At 40.5% G+C, this 26,315-nt stretch overlaps 2 protein-coding genes across 3 annotated transcripts in view; one reads left to right on the forward strand and one right to left on the reverse strand.

Moving 5' to 3' along the window:
- Positions 1-1,087: 1,087 nt before the first annotated feature.
- stoml3a (stomatin (EPB72)-like 3a) lies at positions 1,088-6,754 on the forward strand. The gene is made up of 7 exons (XM_033631149.2): positions 1,088-1,337; positions 2,783-2,886; positions 3,498-3,570; positions 3,710-3,792; positions 3,921-4,124; positions 5,261-5,395; positions 5,522-6,754. The coding sequence occupies exons 1-7, from the start codon at positions 1,259-1,261 to the stop codon at positions 5,708-5,710; spliced, it is 867 nt and encodes a 288-aa protein (XP_033487040.1). The 5' UTR covers positions 1,088-1,258; the 3' UTR covers positions 5,711-6,754.
- Positions 5,917-26,315, reverse strand: part of mtus2b (microtubule associated tumor suppressor candidate 2b) — a 28,858-nt gene continuing 8,459 nt past the window's right edge. Inside the window, exons 5-15 of one of the 2 annotated variants that reach the window (XM_033631147.2) lie at positions 20,436-20,582; positions 18,392-18,490; positions 17,172-17,368; positions 12,004-12,070; positions 11,313-11,527; positions 11,076-11,181; positions 10,917-10,990; positions 10,712-10,810; positions 10,453-10,572; positions 10,109-10,206; positions 5,917-8,514 (exon numbers count right to left, since the gene is read on the reverse strand). In XM_033631147.2, coding sequence (XP_033487038.1) covers positions 8,307-8,514; positions 10,109-10,206; positions 10,453-10,572; positions 10,712-10,810; positions 10,917-10,990; positions 11,076-11,181; positions 11,313-11,527; positions 12,004-12,070; positions 17,172-17,368; positions 18,392-18,490; positions 20,436-20,582 — 1,430 coding nt within the window. In that variant the 3' untranslated portion in view covers positions 5,917-8,306. Of the gene's footprint in view, positions 8,515-10,108; positions 10,210-10,452; positions 10,573-10,711; positions 10,811-10,916; positions 10,991-11,075; positions 11,182-11,312; positions 11,528-12,003; positions 12,071-17,171; positions 17,369-18,391; positions 18,491-20,435; positions 20,583-26,315 lie in introns of both variants that reach the window. The other variant, XM_033631146.2, reaches the window with a different exon arrangement.

Consider the following 26,315-nt stretch of genomic DNA (forward strand, 5'->3'; position numbering starts at 1 on the left):
GCAGTGGAAAAGAAAAACGTTGTTGTTTATAAATTGTGTTAGAAAAGATGTAGTTAAAAGTTTGTGTGGTCTGTGGTCATTTTCTGTTTATCCTGTTAGGGTTGCAGGAGGCTGGAGCCTAGCTCAGCTGACATTGGGTGAGCGGCAAGGTACACCCTGGAGAGGTTGCCAGACTATCACAGGGCTGACACAAAGAGACAGACAACCATTCATGCTCACATTCACACCTACGGGCGATTTAGAGTCACCAATTAACCCAGTGTGCATGTCTTTGGACTGTGGGAGGAAGCCGGAGCATCCAGATAAAACCCACACTGACATGGGGAGGACGTGCACACTCTACACAGAGGGGCTCCCCCTATCCTGGGTTCAAACAAGGAACCACTGCACCATTGTGTTGCTGTAATTGAGTTTGTCACAGTAAAAATTGCCTTCAAAAAATATTTAAACTAACAAAATGATCACAGCATCTTTAACTCAAAGTGAGCTTGGTGTGTTAACAGCATTTGGATTGACATGTGCTCACAGTACATAGCTCATGTACTGTAGTGAGCTGGCCATCATGTGACCAAGTATCATGTGACAGTTGATTAAAGGGACCTCACTGAAAAGTTATGGTAACCAGCAGCTCACATGTCACTTGTCATGATTACGCTCAGCTCTCACACAAACTGTAAACTACACAGCTTCACACCAGAGAAATAACTGGTTGTTACATACTGTAATTATGTATCTATATTATTCTCAGTTGAACAACACTACAATTAAAATTTGCATGACATATGAAAAAGATTTATTGTATTGTCTTTCAGATAATTTTTTAAATGTGTGTACATTTCCATGATATGGCAGGAGAGACATGAGCACGATCACATCTTTGTGCGAATGCACCAGGTCTCATGTTTCTCGACTGGGAGCCATCTATTGTTTATTCATAACCTGCACTCAACAGGTGTCAGACTCCTGGACGTGAATGTAAGAGCATAATGGAAAAGCACAAGAGCTGAACTTTAAGCTTTCCAATATAGGAGCCACACAGAGGATGGTTAGGCTCTATGGTTCATGTTACCTGTTGGCACTGACTGGATGAGTCCAAGAGTCACACACCAAGTGGGAGTATATGTTTGTGTGTGTGTGTATACAGTATGTGTGTGTCAGCTAATGGGGGAAGGGGACAGGGCACCCTCAGGGAGAACAGATAGGTAAACAAGTGCAGGGCTGCTTCACTTGCTCCGTCACACAGACAACATACTCACTAATGATCTCAACGACAGCCAGCACAGCCGACATGGTGACACAGGGCAAACTTCAGATCAATGACGCAGAGCATGTCGAAGGTAAATACCTTTTATGATCTTTTTAAAAAAAATTCACTCTTTGTCATTAGATGAAGGATTTTTATCTTTTCACAACTTGCTGAGCGTCTGAATTATTTAGTGTAAACTCACCAGGGATAAAACATTTCGTTTGAGGGCCTAAGTGTGCTGTTTTTAAGGGACTCGGTTTCTCTAATAGCACCCCTGTTAATCAGAAACATTTCCCTCCTTGTCACCACAGATGTTATAGAGTACTTTGACACAACACTACCTACCATATGTTTAACTGTCTGTAAAGCATTTTAATTTTGCTTAAAATGTTTGGGTTTTTTTATATAATTGTATATCTCAAGAATTTTACACATCAATACTACATGTTACAGAGCTGCACTACATTGTGGGAGGGAAGGCAAAAGGAAGAAGGAGAAAACTAATTAAACAACAAGGGTTGAAACAAAAAAGTCACTGATTGAAAAAAATAAATAAAAATAGACATATATTTTATATGTATTAATAATGCATGTCTTAAGCACACCGATGAAACTATAGCATTATTCATGATACCTTATGCTGATTGGCTGGCAGTTTTTTTTTTAACAATTATTACATAATACATAACCATTCCAAGTCCTACTGCTAGTATTAGTATTTCTATAGGTTTTTTTAATGTATTTTTTTCTGAGAAGTCGAGGAAGCTCTTCCTTTCAGCTTGATCAATTTATCAACAAACTTAAATCATTTATCAATCAAAAATGGCATCATTTGCTGCTGCCAGCTTGTCAGGTCTGAGGAAGATCTGCAGATCTGCGTCATCATTGTACTTTCAATATCTTTGGGTTTTGAGCTGTTGTACAGACATAAACAAGCTACCACATTTAAAGATGTCACCTTGCGCTTTCTGTAATTCTGTTCCACTTTATTTTACTAGTTTTGACATTTCATAAGTGATTAATCAACTAATAAAAAACCCATTATTACACATACAGCACTTACAAAACAAAGATAATGCAAATAATAGTTGCAGCCATACACCGACTTAAAAATCTACCCTCAGATTGGATCATATGTAGTTTTCCTTTTAAATTCACACTCTAACTGAAGGAGAAACTACGTCAGTGTTAAGCAGCATTTTCAGGATAGTACATCAGTAGTTGAGTAGCTTTACACAACACCCTGTGACTCAGGTGGAGGTGAAGTTACGTGACTTTCCTCAGAGATTAATTACATCATTAGGAACAAATGAGAAGTGTGGATCCCCCACATCTCACTGCTTGACTGCACACATGCTTTGTTCTGTCCCGCTGGATCATATTACTGTTTAATCGTGTGAACAAAATGACCACAACAGTCTTTGGTCTGGATTTACACGCTGACAAATGTGGAACAAAGGTGCCATGGAAATTATGCAAAATATTGTTCCCCTCCATATTCCAAGCTTGTAAAGTGTTTTTCCACTTTCTCCACAGATAAAAACTCAGGGAGGCTGGGATGTTTCGGTTGGCTGTTGGTCCTCGTATCTCTCCTCTTTATAATACCAACCTTCCCAGTCTCATTTCTTCTGTGTATTAAGGTAGAGTATATGCTTATTAATGTACACCACTGATTAGGGTTAGACCAGTATTGTTTCTGAAATACAGATAACAGTACCTTTGTGTTTTGCCAGGGCTTCAGTCAGTATTCACTGCTCTGGAATTTGACCATTTTTATCATCTTTTTTTAAATTCCAAAAAAGTTCATAAGCTTTTTTTGAGTGAAGCACATTTGGTATACAGAAATATAATTCTTTTATTTATAAAAGGGGGCTGTATATGGCATTTGACACACAGAACCAGAATTATTTAGTCATTTACTCTGGTGGCAAGTTTTTGTTTGTAGAGAAAAAGAGACCCTTCTAGTGAATGTGTTGTTTTCAGTTTATTCATCACCCATGCATTGTTGTGTACCACAGCCACTGGGGGCACAAAATAAGGCCTGATAGTGCCTTTAAGGCAGGGTGACCCACAGCACCTGTTCAGAGAGGACACTTTTTAAACCGACTTGCAAAAACACATTGTTGGCCAATCAAATGAATGAAATGTGCAGATGTTATACCCAGTGGTTGTAGTCTGAGAGAAACCACCATTATACGGTACAGGTCTTTCTTATGTTCTCTGTTTGACCGGCTGTGTTTCTAACACCCAGATAGTGAAGGAGTACGAACGAGCTGTCATTTTTAGACTCGGCCGGATCACAGACAGAAAACCTAAAGGGCCAGGTATGTCACTGAATGTGTTACTTACATGTGTATACAATGTCTGTGGCTGAAAAAGTCTGCTTAGAAAGTTGTTACTGTGATCAAATTAGGCTTCATCTGCAATCTTTAGAAGTTTAGCAGGGTCCAAATTTCTTTCCAGGACTTTTCTTTGTTCTGCCCTGCACTGATACCTTTGTGAAAGTCGATCTGAGAACTGTGTCCTTTGACATCCCTCCACAAGAGGTACGCTTTTTTTTTTTTTTTTTTACATCAAAAATAGCAAATCATTGTATCTCTCCTGAAAACTACCATCGTCCTGGGTAATCAGAACAGTGGCAGCATCCTTTTATTGCATCTTTTTGACCTTGCAGATCCTAACCAGAGACTCAGTGACAGTGTCTGTGGATGGTGTGGTGTACTTCCGCATACACTGCCCCATCTCATCTGTGGCCAATGTGTCTAATGCACACTCATCTACACGGCTGCTGGCTCAAACGACCCTGAGGAATGTACTCGGTACCAAAAACCTTGCAGAACTGCTATCTGACAGAGAGGGCATATCACTCAGTATGCAGGTGAGGATGAACTCTGTGCTAATGGGGTGTATGAGGAGCTGGGGAGCAGAAGAGGATGGCAGCAGGATTTTAAATATAGTAACTATTACTGATGACTCTTATAGTTAGAAATCTACCTGACTTTGTGGTGACAACAAGAGAAGACAAAGGTCAGAGTGAGTTTTCTGTAGGCTGACTCTTTTGTAGCTGTATAGTTTGATTGTTTGTGTTTTGACCAACTGTAGTTTCACAGTTCTAAAAACCTGAACTCTGATGTAATCTGTTACTTTAAAAGCTGCATTAGTTGTTTCTTTGCCCTATGGGAGACAGAAGTAACACAGGAACAAGCTGACATTGACACCATTTCCTTAATAAGTTAACATTAGCTAAAATTTGCCTTTTTACACATCCAGCAGACAAAGCGCATTATCATCATCATCATGTGTCTAACCAACTCATAAATGTTAGTCATTCACTCTCTTTTTATCTCTATTTTGGTCGATATCAACATAAAATATCTGTAATTGGTCCTTTTTCCATCAGCCATGTTTAACTCTGTTTGATGTTTGGTATCGTTTGTTTATCAGAGCTTATTTCCCAGCCAACGTTTGTGGGCCCATGTGGGAAGGAAATAGGCTGAAAATAGGGCCCTATATGGGATTGTCAGTGGGTTCCATAATGGCCCAATGCCAGTTATCCACATTGGTGGGTTTACCCGTGAGCCCCACATTAGATGCCCATTTTGGGTTCAAACCCACTTGGTACCGAGGTAGCTTTAGCATAACTTGTGTGGGGCCCAGTGGTTAACCCGCCCATGTGGGCATGTGGCATGGGGCCATTATGGAACCCGTGGCCGATCCCATTTAGGGCCCATTTTTTCAGCCCATTTACTATCCACGTGGGCCCACAGATGTTGGCTGGATTGCACAAAACAGCTGTCTGCTAAAATGCTAATGATGAGAGCCCTGAGCTTGGACCACACAACAAATGTATCACAAACCCAAACTTTTAATAAAGGCTAAAGCTAAGCTCCTTATGGCTGAAGAGTTGGGTGAATAGTTCCAGTCATTTGACTGTTTACTGAAACATAACTGATTGGTGGAGCTAACCATGGATTTATGCGACAGGAGTATTTGTTGTTGAATTTTCCCCTGCAGGAAGCTCTGGATGACGCCACCGATCCGTGGGGCATTAAGGTGGAGCGCGTGGAGATCAAAGATGTGAAGTTGCCTCAGCAGCTGCAGAGAGCCATGGCAGCAGAGGCAGAAGCCAGCCGGGAGGCCAGAGCGAAGGTTAAGAGGGCGATGGGAAATTTAATTTAATTTCTTCTTGATTCACTCTAAGCTCTACTCTAAGAAAAAGAAAGGATGCTGAGAGGGAACATTTGTAGGAATAATGATAATCTGTCTGTGTTTCAGATAATTTCTGCAGAGGGAGAGATGAACGCTTCCAGGGCTCTGAAAGAAGCCTCTCTGATCATTGCTGAGTCACCCTCTGCTCTCCAGCTGCGATACCTGCAGACCCTCAACACCATCGCAGGAGAGAAGAACTCTACCATCATCTTCCCTCTGCCCATAGATCTACTGCAGAATTTTATGAGGAAGTAGTGATATTCTTGTCATATAGTTACTGTTACAAGCTTATGAGGTATCTTTTTCAGATGCTGTATGGTCTAACAGGCTTAGTGTGTTAACTGCCGAACTGCACTCTGCATTATTACTTCTTATAGAAAGTTGTCCTATCTAAGAATGGCAAAATATAAAATAGAATTAATAATTATTATATATTATGATATATTCACACCAAAACTCACTTTTGCACACTTATTTTCTTATTGTGATTTAATACTTAAATACAAAGTGCAACATATACAGTATAGACATTAGTGTCTCATCACTAACCACAATATTTTAACCAGCTAAGCTACAGTTGCGGTTCTGGAGGAGGACAAATAAATAAATCAGTCAATGAAATGCACAAGAAAAGTAAAACAAAGAACAATACACAACAACCGTATAAAGACATGCTTTCATATAAACTCATCCAGAGTGTGAATTTCTGAAATACTGAATACAATCTTTACAACAGAAGTCCTGTAAACAATCAACAGAAGTATCGACATCCACATGAAACACCATCCCTCTCTGACATTGGATGTAAACTGTAAACAAAACCTCTTTAATTCTAGTGTCGGACAAACATTCAGTAAATGAGTACAAGGTCATGTCCACAGGACACAGAGGCAATCAGTGCAATTGGAGTACCTGATGGAGAGAAATATCATTTCCACCCTTTCAGAACATAGTAAAGCCCATCAAATTAAACATAAGCAACCTCACCTGCAACAGAATCCTTGTTCAAGCAGATTTCCACATTTTATGTATGGGGGAGCTGATTATTATATCATACTATAATAGTAAAGCAATACTTCTTCAATGTATTTGTATATATTTGCTGACTGCACTATGCTCTTTAAAATATTTATACATATTCTGTACATCCAAATCATTTTATACAAAGGATATCTTGCAAATCAGACAGTTGAGCTGAATGGTTATGTAAACATGAGCAAAAGCTTAAATAAAAGTACAATAAATACAGAAAAAAGTTATGGCAGTTGCTTCCCTTCGATGACTCGTAATCCTCCTCAAGACCTGAGATTATTCTCTACAATGAGAAATGAGGTAACAGCTTGCAGATTTTCATTGTTTTCCTACTTGTTTAGGTAAATCAACCGATTTTGTATTTTTCCATCTCAGCAGGAATTTTGCCAAACATCAACCTGGAGGTACAAATAGAGAATGAATGTTTAGAAGCCAAAACAATTTCCCATCATATTTACTCAGCAGGTTTTCTGTGGTGAGTTTCAAAACACAGAAAACAATCAGCAATATAGAAAGGAATCATTCGAGTCAGCTGCAAGAGTGTTGATAAGGTACACTTACAGAAAGAAAAAGAACCAATGAGACACAATGAACATGTTGCATTTACATGTGTTCAAGTCAGAATATTTTGACTGCAATGACTGCACCATTTATGGCTGATTCTGCAGCACTTAACTCCAGACATATGACACCTACAGTACTTGATAAAAACAGCTGTGTTTAATGACTTCCTCTTTGGTGGCTTCTACAGATCCTGCGTTTTTGTGGGAACTCATTATATTTCCTTAACCCGACTGAAGGTGAGGGGCACCATCTCACAAAAAAGTGAGATTCGTCTGCAATGCACGATGATTTATTTCTTGGTTTCATTTGAAAAAAAAAAAAAAAAAAAAATCCTGGTCTGTTTCATTAGGAAAAGAGGTAACTTTCGTTGCCCCTTCACCCCTCTGCTCCATATCGTCACACTGTAGGTAATCCTAAAACAAAAGTCATTACTGGAAGACAGAACATGCTTTAAAGAGAGCAATACATGTACAGTTTTTACACAATTAGAATTGATACTACAGTTATAGTGTGTTGGCAGTTCAATGGATTTATGAGTTGTTATGTTGTTGTAGTCATACGTTTCAGGTCAATACTGGTATCTAGTTGTTCAAGGAAAATGTAGAATGGATGATTGAGGTTAGATGTGTAGTCATTCATACACTACTGATGTATGATAGTTCAGCATGAATAGGATAACATATCCCAAAGAAGAATCCGCACTTTGAGAGTAACGCACTGTAGGTAGTTTTGTGATTTTTACTCAAACTATTGCCTGTGCCTTGATAAACGTTGCTGGTGGGAGAGAATGGACGGCAAAGGCGCTTCTTGTGTTCATTTTATACACTTTTGATGTTTGCTGTGTCTCTTACATCCATCGTCCTGAGCGCTGGATGAGAAGATGGCGATGCAGATGGGAGGCGAAAACATGGAAATGAGGCACCTTTACTCTGATCCTGCTCTCTGAAGTCTACAATGACCAGGTCTTTCATCCACTGCAGTATCACAGCACGTCCGTTGTGTGGGCCATTCAGATGGAATAGAGAAAGAGGAGGCCAGAGAATTCCCTTTTGATCATTAATACAATTCTATAGGTCAGAGATTAAAATTCCTCGGGGCTGACTTTGGAAATGCACCACATGGCTAAACAGCATCTTCCCCAAAAAGTATGTCTACATAGTGTAAAATCCTAGTAACATTCAACAATAAAAACAAATCGGGGCTTCCGATGCCAGATAAAAGAAAGCGTTTGATGCAAGACCTTCCATTGAGAGTGTCATTGATGATAGGAGTGTGGGCGGGCTGGAGAGCCTGGTCCAGCAGAGTGTCGATGGATGGGGGATGAGGTGGGGGACATGCGAGGGCTCAGCTCGCCCGTCTGGAGACGCCACAGCAGCTCCTCGTTAGTGCGACTCAGACGCTTCTTCTCGTTACTCTCCTTCTCCACGTTCACTTGCAGGTTGGCATTATCCTCAGAGAGTTGCCTGGGAAAGAAAGAGACAGGAAATCAAAACATAAATACCATGTCCTAGTGCTGCATTCCTTTCAGAGGCAGAAGTCAGGAATTTCCAGCTGCAAGGTGACAGTTTTAGTCTGTTATAGTGATTAGCTACATCCAGCTTTGATAAAACAGTACTTGCCCACTGCTATATTTTCCTGAAAATGTTCCCTCAGTGCGCACAGACGGTATAACCCTTGTCAATTATCTCAGGGTCTTGTTCACGAGTGAGGGTAAAATGGAGCGTGAGATGGACTGGCGGTTTGGTGCGGCTTCTGCAATGATGCGGGCGCTGTGCCGGACCGTCATGGCGAGGAGGGAGCTGAGCCAGAATGCAAAACTTTCGATTTACTGGTCCATCTACGTCCCAACCCTCACTAATGGTCATGAGCTCTGGGTAATGACCCAAAGAACAAGATACAAGCGGCTGAAAGTTTCCTCCGTGGGCTGGCTGGGCTCAGCCTTAGAGATGGGGTGAGGAGCTCAGACATCTGGAGGGAGGTTGGAATAGAGCTGCTGCTCCTTCATGTCGAAAGGGGTCAGTTGAAGCAGATATGGTATCTGATCAGGATCAGATACCAGGATCCTACCCACTGGTAGGAAGCTCCGGAGCAGACCCAGAAAATGCTGGAGGGATTACATATCTCATCTGGCCTGGGAGCACCTTGGGGTCCCCCAGGAGGTGCTTGAAAGCTGGGGAGAGGGACATCTGGGGTGCTTTGCTTAGCCTGCTGCCTCCATGACCCCATGGGTGTGTCCTTTTAAAAAATGCAAGAGGCGTTGCTTTGTTGCCGGCCGTTTTCTCCGGTGTGTTAAACGACTACGTCCATTATTTATACAGTCTATGTGTTAAACACACTTTAGAAAGGAGTGTCCCCAGACTACATTATCATTGGTGTTATCTATTTATTTATATATTTTCTTATGGCGTAGACAATTGCCATTCACATGCTAACAAATTGCAGATATATGGAAGAAAAACATCAACATGTATGAGGTAAATAATTCCTGAGTGGGTGTGTTTTTATCAGTTTTTTAAATTACTAATCTTTTATAGCACTTTTAATATTTATTTAAGTATATATTGATTTTTAGGACTTATTTGTGCACTTATTACTGACATACAAGTTGATAATACTGTCTTCTATATATCTAGTAATTTTCTATAGACATATTGACTCATAATAATATAATTTTAATTTCAACAATATTTTAAGGGGTGACTGTCGATTTAACCGTGTTCAGTATTAATAAACCATCTTGTGGAGGAGCTGTGTAAACTCAGGAAATATTTTGTAAGAACCCAGACTCCTCTGCCCCTCCTCAGCTGTTGGAAATGTAGTGTTTTTTAAATCTATGAATCAGGCATGGTTTTAATTTATATTCATGCCTCCTGTGCCCGCGCCCCATGTAACCGTACTACACTACACTACACTAGACTACACTACACTATATCCAGAAAATCACAAGGCTGTAAACTCCTTTTCTTTTTAAATATTTTTTAGTATTTTCTTACAATCATTTTTAATGGTTTGAACTAGGTTTAAAATGTGCGCTCGTATGCATTTAACTTGTCCCACCTGGACACAGCAAGGTTCTTGTCTATTCTTTCCTTCAGGTCCTCGTTCTGCTGCTGTAACACCTGCAGTCTCTCCTCCAGGTACACATTCTTTTCAGCCTGCTCAAAAACACAGGAGAAAGGGTGCACCACATTAAATTCTTTAAATGATGACAATATATTATCAGTAAAACAGGAAATATGATGATAGTCATAGGGGGTAACAAAGGAGACATTTCTTCTATAAAATATTGTGCTGCATAATTTATTTTTTTGTCATTTGATGCTGTCATTATCTTACCTTAGATGTTAAGTGTTATTGCAATTTGAAAGTAAGTTAAAGAAAAGCAGAAATTTGAAACCTACTATTTTCTCCAGTTCTGAGATCTTCTGCTCTTGTTGATGAATTTGTTGATTCTTCATCTCCAGAACTTCTTTCAGACTCTTCAGGTCCTCATCAATGTGTTTATATGGTGCCAAAGCATCCTGGCAAAAGCGGATAAAATTAGTCTAAACCACTATCAGTCTTTAAAACTAAAGCAACAATGCTTCCTTTAAGTTGTATACAGCTACTGTCACCAAGGCAGGCGACATATTGTCTTGTGCTATATAATGCATAAGTTACCACAATCTGCTCATCTGTACTCTTGCGCAGAGCTTCTTCAAAGCGCTTGGCTCGATCTCTGAGGCTACGGTTCTGAAACGTCAGTGTGTCCACCTGATCCTGGTGACCACATAGATATTAACTTATTAACTACTGTCATTAACGACAAAATGGATCGCATTACTCATCTGTAAAAATATATGTATATTTATATAAAACTGTTAACCTGCAGAGACAGTCTGATCTTTTCAAACTCCTCTTGCAGAGACTTCGTCTGCTGTTCGTGGGCCATCTTCAGATCTGGCACAAGAAATAATATATCAATATCTCATTGGCAGAGTAGGTCAGTGCAGGAGAGCAACAGGTTTTAAATGTGGTTACTTACTCTTCACAGTCCTGGCATGCTCCTCCTGCAGAGTGGCCAATGTGTCATTGTGAGCTGTCTCTACCTCCATCAAGGAAGCCTCATGGTTCTCAGTCATCTCCTCAATCTGGGAACAATGAAAACGATATTATTTTTTTGTAATAAAGGTGAACCGACTCTTTCAGTGACATCACATCATCATCTTATATCAGATGTAGTGGATCTGCTTATAACCAGTCTTCATCAATACACACACACCTGCTCTTGCTGTTTGACCTGTAGCTCCTCCAGCTCGGCTCGTTGCTGGGCCTGCAGGCTCTCAGCCTCGGCTATGTGCTGTGCCTTCAGCTGCTCCTCCAGCACTCCCAGCTCCCTCTGCTGCTGAGCCTGCAATCCCTGCAGCTCAGCCTCAAAGCGACGCTCCAGCTCCTCCTTCTCCTGCTGCAGTTGCTCCCAGTGTTCAACACTGAAAGCTGGGATGCAACGTAGAGCTTTAGTTTGTTTCACTAGACCAGTAGGCCTATCATATGTCATATGTCAGTGTCATATGCTAACTAGCAACTCTGTTTTAAGAAGGTACTCCTAAAATAATTAACAATCAATTATTTCTATTGTGTTGTAATGTCAGGGAGTTAATATTTCTTCAGCTTAATAACACAAGTGACATATTCATAGTTTTTTTGGGCATATTTTTGCCTATTCATTTAAAATATCTTATAAATTAAAAATCCTAAAGCAGTCAGTTTTGATTGATGACAATTTACACTGCAACATTTTACAGCGTCTGTCTGCTATATGGTGTTCGATCGGACTAAATCCAGACATCCATCAGCAGACCGTCCCTTGTGGCAGCATGCTGTATAATACATGATATGCAGTAGGCAGTGAGTGACTCACTGCTTTCTCTCCACCCTATGGTGCCATATCTGTCACGCTGTATCCCACTTACCCACTTCATCCCTGATTCTAGCGAGCTCCAGGGACAGTTCCCTCTCCTTCACAATGGCACTCTCAGTCTGAAATGCAAACACATACAGCAGTGAACACCTCTGAACTGTACAAACGGATGTAAGACACCTACAGTATCACTGTGGACCTCTGAGTGGAATAAATGTGACAGTTTTGGCATTAATTTAAGCTAATGAGGAGTACAACTGACACAGGACTGACTGATTAGATTGAAATGATTACTGCAATATTAAGAACATTTTTCTGAGATTGATATACACTCATGGCAGTTTGTGGTGCTGTTTAATTATATTCTATCATACTGAGAGGTGTTTCTCATATTTTGTCCACCCCGTTTATATCAAAACCCAGGGACTTTTAGGCAACACCACTGTACACTTCTTAGACAATATGCTCCACTTTAAAGAAACCAAAGAAACACGAAGAAGAAAGAGGGTTGGCTTAGCCAGTACATGTGCATGGAGGATTACAAACCAAAAAGAACATCCCTAATACATATGTTTAATTTATTCACAGTTTCATTTGCCAAAAACATTGTTGCATCACACCTGGTTTGGTGATTATACCTTGTATTCCCAACTGTTAACAGCTTAGTTAGAACACCAGTCATGCAGTATATTTAGCAATAACCCCAAACCATCTGTATTTTTAACAAACTAAACACTAGCCCTCTCTATTTATAACACAACTGCTCTTCCATTCTGACAACAATTAAATCGTAGGCAACTGGACTTTGATTTTGTCTAGAAGACGTTTCGCCTCTTATCCAAGCGGCTTCATCAGTTCTCAATGCATCAGTCTGACTAGTCCTCACTAGTCTGACAAACAGTGGAGTAAGACTCAGGTTTTTAACCTGTGTGGAGGTGTACACCCACCACCCTCATAAGACAATACTTCGTTAGTGGAGTTTCACTGGACCATTGTTTGGGTCAGGTGAGTCACACTAGTGAACGACGGTCGTTAGGAGTGAGTGGGGCCACTGGTGAGCAACAGTCGTTAGGCATGATGTGTGGTTACCAGTGAACGACTGTCGTTGTGTTTCTTTGAGCCACTTGAGGTTAGTTTCGGGCAGTCTTGGCCCAAGTTGGATAAGAGGCGAAACGTTTTCTAGACAAAATCAAAGTCCAGTTGCCTACGATTTAATTGTTGCCAGAATGGAATTGACCTGGATAAATGAGAATATCCACAGACTTAACACAACTGCTCATGTTGTCTGTCCTCAAGATGCACTGACTGAAGAGATTTTCTGAGGCCATGATTCATTAATAAATATGACAATTAAAATCGCTATGTCAGGGGAACCCAGGCACTATGCGATAACGTGGCACAATATACTCTATACTCTAATATATTCTGAAGATCTGAACTCACAGCTGCAGTCTGCTTATAATATAAGATGATTAACAACTGTGTGGCTATAATAGCAAAAGGTCTCACATTAAGCTACAGTAACTGCAGCAGTTATGAAACATTTCAGAATGACAAACTCATCATGTAAAGCATTTTAACAGCCCCTCTCTAGTATCCACCAGGGACTCGTAATGATATGACACCCTCAGAGCACCTTTCACTCACAGAGGACGACACACCAGACAGTTAAATGATTACTGATCACAACATGCAGTAAGACAACTATGCACACTGTTGCTCTGAGACAAATCAGAGATCACACAGCAGTGCTTACGAGAAACAAAGACAGAGACAGGCAGAGAGCAGTGGGTGAAATATGTATGAGGTAGTACACAGTATATCTCAGCAGGAATGATGTCACCCTCTCTGAGGTTTTAATTGGAACATACAGTCATCAGGGAGAGACTGCTGTGACCTCATAAGGGATGAAGGATGGTCAGCAGGTTTTTGTTCCATTTCTTACTCCTCAGCTCCACCTCTGCTCCTACCCATCATTTCACCCGTCCAGCCCAAACGCCCCCCTACTCACATCTCCAGGGAGTTTTGTGACATGCATTCTAATTTTCCCATCTCATATACAGCTGTCACTAAGGCAACTTCATCCATAACTGGGGCTTATTGTGATTCTTTGATCAAATGTTAGGTCTGTAACAAAGGAGAACATTCGAGAAGCTGCAGCAGCTAATATTTGGCATTTTCATTAATGGATAATAAATTGATGTCTATCTCTTCCTGCCAATCTTTTAATCATTTCATCACTGTACATTTTACCCTCTGGAAAAGAATGAACCAGTCTTTTTAAAGTAAGGCTGCTCAGACTCAAGGAGAAACTGTAATGATTTAATTAACCTCTACAAACTCAGTACCCATGTAATCAATCCAGTTACAGTGGGTATGTAAAAACCTTCTTATGTGCAGCTGCTTTTTTGTTTGGACTTTTTGTCCTTAAGAGATTCAGAGTCCAACAAACAGGCAACTGCAACTACAGCATGCATTTTATGAGGACAGTTGAACACGTGATTTCTTGTAGATGAGCAATTCGGCAACATCAGGTAAACAAGAGCCAGATGCATCTGAAGTGAAAGTTCCTCTATACAGTAAATGGCATGTCATCACCCTAAAATACACCAGCATACATTGTAAGGACAGAGCATACACAGTTAAACAGAAAGACAGCCAGCAATAGCATATTATGTAATGTCCCTGCAAACTCTGAGAGAAAAGAAAGAGGGACAGTGCGACAGGAAAGCCTGCTTTGACTCAGCATTATCATGCACAGCTTTACACTCTCTCCACCAGCTCTGTCTCTAGGAAACAAGTGAATGCAATGCTCATATAGACAGACACACTCCAGACCTCCCCCACTAGACACACACATGCGCACAACCACACATATAGAAAGGAAACCTTGGTGCAGAAACAAGCCTGCTGCCTGCAAAAGATACTGACTTTACCGTTTGGTCCAGAAAGCACAGAGGTAGGAAATGGAGCCTAGAGCAGCGATGGCCCATACTAGGCTAGCAGACAGCAGCATCCCTGAGCCGACTGGGGAGGCAGCAGTAAAAGATGCGAGTGCCAGAGAGACACAGAAAGAGAGATGGAGGGGGAGGGCACCAGGCAAAGGAAGGAGAGGGGAGGAGAAATGGGTAGACCGAAGCCTCACCTCGTTTCCTGGTTTGTGGCCGGCATTTATCCCTGCTGAAACAAAGACTGCCAGCCCTAGCCCAGCCCAGCTCTGCCTGCCCTCCGCTAAAGCCCCTTCCAACACGCCCCGGCTGTATCACATTCACACGCGTGGCAGCAAGCAACACACACACATGAACAGTCTTTTGCATCCTTGAGGAAAAAAAACAAAAGGAGTGAAGCAGGAGAAGATGGGGGAGGGAAATGATCAATAAGTGGCCAATTATCTGCTCTGTTACTCAGCTCAGGGAAAAAAGCTACATGCAGGCATTTCAATATATACTGAACAAAACAATGCTTAAAAATAATGTATTCTAGAAAGCTCTGACTGAAGCAATGATGTCCACATTGCAGCTTTTGATGTAAAGTTTCTTGCAAAAGCACTTTGAATCTGTTCATTTCTATGCAGAAGAACATTAGTCTTTTCTTTAATTCTAAAATATATTTTACTTAGAATATCTTGGTCCAAAATTGCAAAAATGTCATGCTGTATACATATTTAATGCTGGCTATCACGCTCTGAAAATCACTCTTACACTGCCTCTTCATCATCATAAAAGGCGAGTATGTTCCCTATTGCAGGTACATATATATCAGATGTACATATTACAAAGTCTTCCGCCCGTCAGACCTTGGTGAATACTCTGTCTGTGAGACAATCAGTCTCACTAAAAGCACAGCGAGCCAGCACTAATCTCATTTATCATCTCCCACTGTTGAGCAGAACCCGTGGGTGGGGCTGGGAAATGGATGAAATGCAAGCAGAGGACCAGGAAAGGGCAAGAAACAAGCGCTTAGTCCAGGTTTGAGAGGCAAAGCACACTCAGTCACAGTGTGCAAGCGGACTGTCTGTACCATCAGAGGCTGTATATGATTCTGACACCATTGGCAGCCATCATCTTACACAACACGAGAATACTCACAAGACACATCAACACAGCTATTTGAAATGAATACTAAATGTGTTCAGACCCTTTTGAATCAACCATCCAGCTCAGACCCAACACAATGCCACACAGCTCTATCAAAATCATTTGAAAGTATAAAAAGCCGGAATTTGTTTAAACTACTGTAAAAAAAAACACTGGGAATCCTCAGTAGTTCCCTACAAACAGATCTACAGACAAATCCTGCTGAGGTCTTCCCAACATGTCCCAAAAAGCCACAACAATCAGGTTTTAAAGCAAGTGACTGGCTTTGTGAACAAAATGATGCTGACAACAAAAGCCAGATGCTGCTGGTGTCATTTGTGCTAGTAGACGCATCACACTTTGTAGTTGCATACTAAAGCTCACAACAGCTTTCCCTTTGTAGTTTGTAACAGCAGGCCTGTGTTTATTAGCTGCAAAAGGGACGGATATCAAAATTTTATGCTGATACAAGGTTTTGATTTAGGGGAAAGATGCAATATTCATTACAGGATTCTGTTTGCATGACATCTCTAAACATATTCCAAGACCACACTGCTGGTTTTTCATGTTTTTGACTATAGCCTAAACATTCTATATATTATAATACATTCTATGAAATACTTTGTAAACCTTTTTCTAAAGCATTTTGTTATGCTTTTATATTTATTTCTAACTTTAGAATGACTCTCTTAAAACTTGCTTACAATCCATCAAGATGAATGTTCACTTTTTTTTTAACAATTTGTGCCATCCAAGAGCTTACATATCAGGAATTAAAGCCAGGGGATTCCTCTGGGATTTTTTTTTTTTTTTTTTGTGAAAAGCTACTCCCCAAATCTTAGATGTCAGAGCTTCCTTTAACACACATTAAAGGGGAGAGGAGAAGAAGGGGATGTGATTACGATTTACACTGAATGCTGTCCAAAAACTGATTTTGGACTTTAAAAGGGAAACTTATCCAGTTGTATTCCTTCTGTAACATGTCAATAATATTTACAGAGCGTACAACACTCTTTCTCTCTATTTTTCTACTATTTTATGGCTAATGCATAAAAACATTTGCTCCATCTCTCCAAGTGGAGGCAAGACCAAGTTTGCTCGCCTATCAACCCTGCGCAGGTCTCGAAGTTCCACTTTAGCCTACCTTGTGACAGAAGTGCTGGGTAGTGATGCTGAAAACATCCAGGCACAGGGAGGCCTTCTTTAACTGGGCCTGAAGGCTCTGCAGCTGCAGGTCCTGCTGCTCACAGCGTTCCCGCAGCTGCTGGATCAAAGCGCGGTCCAACTCCTGGGCCCTTTCAGTCCGGACGACACCGTGACCTGCTGCTGTTTGCCCACGAACTACAGAAACAAAGAGCAGAGGGGTGAACAAAAAAGACTGAATATTTTCACTCATAACAGACTTAATGAAAAGTTTTCAGTGAAAAATCTAGACACTGCCATTTACAAGTAGATCATATGTATAAGCAGTAAGCATCCATTTCATCTGACATATTTACACCAGAATGTAGTAAAACAGAGACCAAACACAACAGTTACAAACAGGGCGACTAATGTGACAACAACATTAATGATTGATCATTCTGGAATTTAATTTTAAACTACACCTTACACCTGCTTCACTACATTTTGACATATATTACATAATCAATAGAAAAAACCAACAGCTAAACCAATAAAAACAATAGTCATTAGCTAACAGCATCAACAAATAGCTGAGTTACACTGCAGATAATATTAGTAGTTGGTTTACTCTCTCAGCTTACACACATACATAAACAAATTAAGTGCTTATTGGTTGGAACCACAGTAGTCCATATCTTCCCACATGGACAAATGTTCTCACTGTTACTCAAGTCTCCTCACTGCCCAAACCAATCAGCCACAGTTTCCTCTCTCACCTCTGAACACGCATACTGGGATAATATGAGAGCATCATGTGTGAAACTTTTATCACCTGCACTGGAACTCTGCTCAGCTGTAAATCTGTCTGCCTGCTCTCTGAGAAAGGGACAAAATGCTGACTTGTGGTGGTAATCTGACCCAGCAGGACTGCTACTGAAGGAGCCATCCCAGCATTACAGCTCCTGTAGCTTGTTGCCATGACAACAGCAGGCTGCCATGGGTCTTGTAATGAAGTGTGGAGAGAGGGAGCAAGAGAGAGAGAGAGCGGCAGGCAGACAGAGTGACTGTAAATTTTATACAGATACAGTAGAAGCGGATGGTGTTGCACTATTAACGGCTGCTTTCTCCCTTTGTACCACACACACTATATCAGATAAAGTGTATACTGTATGTGCATACAGTATGTGCTTGTACACACACACAAACACACACACACACACACACACGTAAAAAGCTCACCAGGGGACTGTGGCTTGGGCGAAACCACAGCAAATCTTTTCGGAGAGGACTTTGGTGGCATCGCAGCCTCTGTGTCTTTCTGCATCTCTCTCCTAGAGGCTGTTTGGTAAAGAGAAATGGCCATATGTTCTTTAATGTGGATATTTAAACACAAGAAAAAAAAACTTTACTTTCTCTCATAAACATTCTTTTCACAAATACATCACATGTTAGTATACAATTAGCATATTTATACCTAACTTAAGTATTTCCATTCATGCTCTTTTATACCTCTACTGCACCGTCTTTCTGAGGACAGTTATTTCTCTTTCACTTTAATTTATTTGACAGTCAAGGTGACAAGTTGCTTTGCAGACTGAGATTTTACATACAAAACACACGTTTATAAATTATGATGTTTTTCTAAAAATCATAATTTAAACTAGTTCTCATTGACCTGCAACAGAATTAAAATGCTGCTTAAACATGAATGCAGCAGTAACAATAATCAGACAACACATGAAATAAAACTCTGACAAGGACTTTGCAGTATAATGAATACCTTTACTTTTGATAGTTCAGTTATATTACCTTTATTTGGTATAATTTGAATGGAGTATGTTTACTGAGTCCGTTAATTAGGAACTACATTGTCGTCAATGTGGAAAATTGTTTTTGGCTTTACCACACAGCATTTCAAACAAAGCCGGACACTGTGGTGTTTTGATTTTTCTTTGGTAAAAGGTCTAAATATTTTCTCCAGTGTCCATAATTCACACACAGAAGCACTTGAAGGTCATTGGTGTACTGCTGTTCATTGTGAATGTTTGACTGTGCAACTCCGCATGTATTGTGTAGAGCACATGTTTCCAGCCTGTGGGTTGGGACCCCCTAAGTGGTTGCACTTTAAGGGGATGTGAGATGATAACTGGGATGTGAAGAGGAAAAAAAAAACATTAACACAACACAATTATTTTAACTTTTAAGACATTCTTTAGACTTTTGTCTTTTATTTTTACCTGGAAAATATCCTGAAAAAAATACTTCAGGGCTTAAAAAACATTCTAATCGAAACAATCCGAGAAGAGAAAATCCATCTTTGGTTGAAAAGTTTACAACCAAAGATGGTTGGGAACTATAGTAAACCACAACTGAGAAAACATTTAAATGAGGCACAGTGTGGTACAGTCAGTGACCACTAGCTGGAGTTGCTGCTCAACTTGGTCACACAGGCTCTGTTGCAGGAAGCCGAGGCTCACACAGAAATACACTCTGTGACCACTGGATGGTGTTGATACTCCACATTATAGTGCTGAAATGCTAACCTAACACTGGCCACAAGGTGCCCCGACTAACAACAAAGACACCAACATCAGCAGAAAGGGAGTACATATATAGTACTGTATCACTGCTGTGATGCAATGCTGAGCAACAGTTACAATAGATTACAGCAAGGACTAAGTTTTTAGGTCAATTATATCATTCTGTATTTCTTTTTCTTAAAATCTAAAATTAAACTCCACGGAGTGCAACATTGATGGCCATAATATTGCATCTTAAACACAAACAAAAATGTGAAAATCCTCTGTCAAACACCTTGTGATTGAAATATTAAAAATCTTAGTGATTTTCATAATGGGACCAAAAGTATTTACTTTTGCCTTGTGGTCAGAATCTCTACATTTTAAATACAGATCACCATTTAAGTGGCCTTCCCCCCACAATATTTGATTTCAATATACACTTAACATCCAGGTGAGAAAGGTGGCATGTCAAGCAAGCCATTTAAACACACAGATAATGTATACAAGCCTAAGAATCTCATATATAAATGTATTGCCTAAAGCAGGTGGTTTCACTTCACATTACAGGGCTGAGAGTTTCCAGTGAGGGATAAATACAAATGTGATTTCTTTTGGTTACAGTTCATCAGCTGTCATGTACATGTACGTACACGTACATTCCAATGCTAAGCTGCCACCTCTCTGGAGATAGCTCCAATACCACATACACATGCACATAATAACTGAGCAGCGGAAACTGTTTCCACGGGCTACCTACATACCCAGTGGGGAGGAGCGCTGTGGCGGTAGACTGCGGCGCTGGAGGCTGGGGGCATTGGGAGGCTGAGGCCTGCTCTGAGCATGGGAGGCTTCACTGGGGGGCGCTGTGGCTTTGTGGAGCGGAGTGTCATCGCTGCCACTGCTGGGATCTTCAAAGCAGGAGGGATGTCAGAGACCAGAAACACATAGTCAGTGATTGTGTCAAAATTTTGAAAGGTTGCTATTTACAGGGATGTATAAACCCTGTGACCCTGAACAAGAGTAAATAGGGATTGATAAATGGATACAACACTGGCATCTGCTTTCAATCATTCCATGTCTCCATTTATTTTTTGTTTTTTGTGTGAGAATAAAAACGTGGGTAGAAAAAGTCAGCACCAGCCCAGACCTCAGTGCAATGCTCAAAACAGAAAAATAAGTATGCACTTGCTTGGTATATTATGCTCTTGATACTGCGTGTTTCACACTGGGTCTTGTTTCCTATGATCAAAGCTCTAATTTGGTTTGGGAAAAGTTACAAAAACAATGAAACCCTGTACTGTGGGATGGGGGCATTGTAGCTTTAAAGGGCAACTTCGGTATTTTTCAACCTGGACCCCATTTTCTCAAGTTTTGTGTCCAAGTGACTAATGGCAATAATAGTTTTTTTTAAATTGGTCCAGTGAGACCACTACAGGTGGCAGCAGCAAAACAGGCTGCAATGTTACTACTCAGGGCAACTGTGCATCATCAACTTACACCCAGTATAAGTGCTTGTTTTTGCAACTGGCAGGCTCAGATTGTTATTCTAAGCGTCTGACAACATAAGGGAAAGGATCCCTACAGAGATAGACCTTTTTGTGAGAGATCCTTTCTGGTAAACCAGAAACAGCCTTGAAATCACAATCGCCAAACCCAGAAGACTCCATTTAAATAAACAGTAATTTTAGTGTGTATGGAGTCTGGTGGGTTTGGTGATGACAATTTCTGAGCTATTTCAGGTTAGACAAAAAGGGCCTTACTCTTTAACACAGAGGTCTGTCTCTGTAAGGATCCTTTCCATAATGTTGTCAGACAGGTATAATAATGATATGAGCCTTTCTGCAGCACAAACAAACACTTTAAGTGGACATACATTGAGAGTACGCAATTGCCCCATGTTATTACATTGCAGCCTGTTTTGCTGCTGCCAGTTTTTGCAGCTCTCTCACCCAATACTAGTGAGTGTCACACAGACAGAAAACATGCGTGGGAAAACAGGGTCCAGGCTGACAACTACCAAAGTTTCTCCTTTATTAGTCACTGTATTCCCTTTTTTCATAATTTGTACATTTATGTCATCAGGGCATAAATATATTACTGTAAATCACTTCAAAAATTAAAAAACATAGGCTATATTTTGCGCTTGCTAGTGACAGTGCTGTAAATCACCTCTCACTGACCTATCAAGGATCATGGGATCCTTTATACGTCTGTGAGAATTACCATGTTGCATTTATTTTTGTATATTTAGGATCACGTACCGGCACATAACAATCTTTCCTTGGAGAGTAATTCATTTCTAAACCACACAAATTCACTAAGACTAGCAAGAAAAGCAGAATGCCGAAAACATCTTAATTATTTATAACAGCTGTTATCACACCTCTGGCTTTCTGTGCATACGAAAGGCTTTGATTCATAGACAAAATGAAGCTGTAGCTGGGTGTAGTCCAACAGAAAAACATCTCCAAGAACAAACATCCCCACCTGCGGACAGGAAAATCCTCACAGTTGATACTTATTGTTGTTTTCTTTTACAAAATATAAGCAGGATAAAATCTGAACTGTCTCTGGATTCCAGCACTGTGACGACAGTTTAGCATTCAGGTTTAATTTGTTAGTGCAAGTGAAACCAGATAGCTTCAATTACTTATCATAAAATATTCAGCTCCTCAATCAATAACAGTGCTGACACATGCTGCAGCTTTAGGAACCTCAGCACTCTAAAACAGTAAAGACAGACATTTTTTGACCTTGAATTAAGATATCCGTATTGTATTCTGAGAATGAACAAGTCAGATGACTGCTCAGTAGCCTGAAACACAGATGAAGCAGTAAAATACACTGCATTAGACAGCGTAACAAATTCAGATTATAAAAAGAATATCAAATCCCTTTTGATGTCAAAATTCCTCAAAGGCCTGTGTGAAACCTCTGGTGGGACCACAATAACTCTCCTCACTGCAACAGATTCACTTGGGAGAGTCAGCAGATGCTTTTTTCCCAAAGGCGCCTTACTGAAATGAGCCTTAGCCAAGAAGCGGATTGGCTAAGGGAGATGGCTGGAGGCTGACTCACACTGTTTAATACTTGTTTCTAACCTGCATGTAGAGTGCAAATCCATCCCCTGCTGTAAGCATCCTCTGATCAGTGTTACACCAGCAAGACACAAGAAGGACTCTACTCTGCTGGTGACTAATTCAAGCAAGCACAGACAGGTTAAGAATGTTAAATACAAGCATTTTGCTATGCATTTGCAAAGCCTGGAAGAGGAGGCAAAATAGTTTGTTTAATTGGTACTTATTTTGATTTTTCAGTGCTACACAGTGCATGCCTCTGTGAGTGATCCATGAATTCTGTCTTACACAATGATGATCTGATTATGTAGGATGCTTTTGTCACTTTGCTCATTTTCCATTTTCTTTTTGTCTGAAAGTACGTATGTTAGATTCTGGTCCTGGCTTGTTTGATTATATGTTGTCTTGTAAGCGAGCTAGGCATTGTTATTATTACACAATGATAAAAAACATTAATTCATTCATTCATGCAATCAGGATCGTTATTATTGTATCCACTAAATAAACTACTATAATCTCATAGCTTCTATTTCTCAAAAATCCCTCTTATCTACCTTAGATTTTCTTTTCTCTCTGATGCAAATATTAAGATTCAGGTGGTCACTGCAGGAATAATTGATACCATTACTTTTTTATTGTCTGAGTGGGAGTGACAGAAATAAATGTGACGCAAGACGAGACAAAAAATTGAACTTTGTTATATTGTATGTGTAGGGGAATCCCTCAATAAACAGGACTGTAAAGAACAAGATAAAGCAAGCTCTTTGTGAAAAGGCAAAGTACTGTACAGTTAAACTGAAGGTTGCACCATTTTTTAAATAAGATCTCCTCTTGAGAAGATGGACTTAAAAACGAACTGGTCCTTTCAGTCACCAGATGATCTCTTCTGGCCACTGTGAGTACAGCTGACAAACACACTGTGGCTCCAAACACACAGAACATAACTCTTGTATCTTGCCATCCAAGTAGCACACAGAACAACAGACATGTGAGTATATTGTGTGCTCAGAACAGACTCCCACTGAGCTAACTGGACAGATGAATTCAATACAGTGTGTCAGCAGCATCCTGATGTTCAATATGGAAGAATGCACTCACTCCCAGCCCCAACATTTTTTTAAAGTGCATCCCTGGTGAATGTGGCTGCATTCAAAGCATACGGTGGCATACTAATGGAGCGGCGCCGTCCGAGCCAACAGCCTGAAGGGAAACACAGGCACGCAAGCTGCCAGTCATGTATAGGCTGTCTGAGCTACTCCCAAGCATTTTACTATCTGGTAGACACCCATTTATTCAGTAAAGCAGCTGAAAGGGACACAGCAAACTTGTAATTCCTTTTCAAATTTAAAGGTGCGATTGATAACATTAGCCAGAAGTCACACTCCCCTCCCTTCTTCCATTGCTTTCACGTCACAATGCCACCAAACGCTGCAGTCATTGCAAGTCAGAAGTTGATAACATTTCAGTTCTAAATGAGTCCTAGTGCATCTGCTCGGGAAAACATGGATGCCCACAGAAAACTGATATTTTTAGGGCAAGTTTATGAGCTTCACAAGCATCTCAATTACTACAGCACCATTAGTAGAGAGAAACAGCATATAAAATGAGTCAACTGTCTTGCTTGTCTTCATTAAATTAATGTACAACAGCTCAAAATTGTGTAAATGGTTGCCTAGCGACAAGCGTAATGGCGTGAACCACCACAGCCAATAGCATAAAGTTGTGTGCATTCGTTTTGTGTGGACGGAGATGGAGAAACAAATGCTCACAAAGACGTATCATGCACAAATCAACTGAAATTAAAATGGCAGCTACAATGATGTCACAGCACATTTCACAACACCAACACTATGTGAAACACTTCATAAAGTAATATGATGAGAAGGTAATTCTGCGTATAGTTCACCGTGTGCGCTGCCATGTTGCAGTGATGTTAGGTTTGTTTGTGTCGGGAAAATTTGGGCTTGGTGGATTTTGCCTGCTTGGAAATCCAACTTCAGTGACAATTCCATTGAACTTTTCTGCGTCGGAGGTTGTTTTTTTCTGAGTTTCCGAGTACCATGGATTGCAGGTGGATAACTCACGATGGCTGATGACAGAGAGATACCATGTGATACTAACACCGTTATACTATTAGCTCACAAGCCTTGTTAGAAGCGGTAGCCAAACCTCAGACATCTTACACAGACAGTAACAAAACATTCTGTTTGGAACTGTAAAAATACTATAAATGATTAATTAATGATTGATGATCTTTTTTTTAGGAAAAATCATACTTTTATTCCTCACCTTTCTAAAAGTTCTGTGGTAATAATAATATTATTAATCTTTTTGTCTACATAGAAATGAGAAGAGAAACTAAACAAAGACAACAATGGTAATTAAAGACAGAGTGGGCCACACTTACATGACTGAAGGTCATCATCTTGATCTGTGGTTGTTTTCTGAAGAATTAGTGTTAAAAATGGTACAAAATATCCCAGTAAGGTGTACATTGGAGCCTTTTAGGATAGACGCTAAACCTAAAAGACCATTATCTGACTTGACTGTAGTGAAAGTCTGAGGACGAGATCCACAGGCATGAAAGAGGTTGGTCAGAGGTGTCGGGGTAAAAACAGCCTCACAGATTATCCTGTCATACCACACCCTGACTCTCTCTTTTTGACACATACTGCAGCCGCCGGCACCACGTTTTCATTTCAGAGATTATAAATAGGGAAGAAGAGACTGCTGCTGACATGTGAAGCAGTTTCTACGGTTGAGGGGGGCGCACCCTGCATGAGACAACAGCTGCTTTCTTTTTTACCCCAGTCTGAGGACCCTGCCTGCACCAGAAGCTTAAGGAAGGGTCTGAATCCAGCTGGTCAGAATAAAGTGGTGTGCAGGAAAAGGCAGCAGTCAGCTGTCTGTGGACTGGAACAAATGCAGTGACACTTGAGCAAGGACAGCATTAAGCCATCATCATATAAGCCAATCAGCACAGTCAGTACAGAAACCACAGAGACGCTTTTGCCTGTGCAACAGACCAGTCTTAAGCTTATCAGAATATGTTTATTTTTGGGTGCTCTGAATGAATGTTATCTGATTTTGGTCAGTTTATAATTATGATAAAAACTACCAAAGAACTAAAGACTGAGTCAGTGCAGCTGTTTGAGGTGTGACTGTGTGACTCAGTCCAACAGGATCATGGGATAGATGTGAAAACGCAGGAGGGAAAAACTGATTTTTTCACAGTGGCATTTTTTTCACAATGGTTTGTGTGAGTCAGCACAATGAATAAATGAATGTGCAGTAGCTCCATGTTTGAACAGAACACATATACACTGCTTCAGAACATGCTGTAATAAACTGGCAACTTCTCAGCTTGTTCTAACACATTTCTTATATCTCTATTACACGCAGAGATAATCAGCTTGTCAGTTGGATCTTAAGAACATTGATCTCTCTAAATGAAGGCTGCAGGAAGCTCTGAACCGAGCACCAGGATCTGATCCAGATAAAATGCTGCAGTGTGCAGTCTGAGATGAGGCAGCAGAGGGAGGAGTGTGACTTAAAGATCTCTTC

This window comes from Epinephelus lanceolatus, chromosome 4, assembly GCF_041903045.1.
Source record: "Epinephelus lanceolatus isolate andai-2023 chromosome 4, ASM4190304v1, whole genome shotgun sequence".
Lineage (NCBI taxonomy): Eukaryota > Metazoa > Chordata > Actinopteri > Perciformes > Serranidae > Epinephelus > Epinephelus lanceolatus.

Excerpts from the sequence above, each read along its gene's own strand:
- stoml3a (XM_033631149.2), top strand. The coding sequence starts at position 1,259 with ATGATCTCAACGACAGCCAGCACAGCCGACATGGTGACACAGGGCAAA. Across the intron at positions 2,887-3,497 it reads CATTTCTTCTGTGTATTAAG|ATAGTGAAGGAGTACGAACG; the intron begins GTAGAGTATATG and ends TCTAACACCCAG. Across the intron at positions 5,396-5,521 it reads GCCGGGAGGCCAGAGCGAAG|ATAATTTCTGCAGAGGGAGA; the intron begins GTTAAGAGGGCG and ends TCTGTGTTTCAG.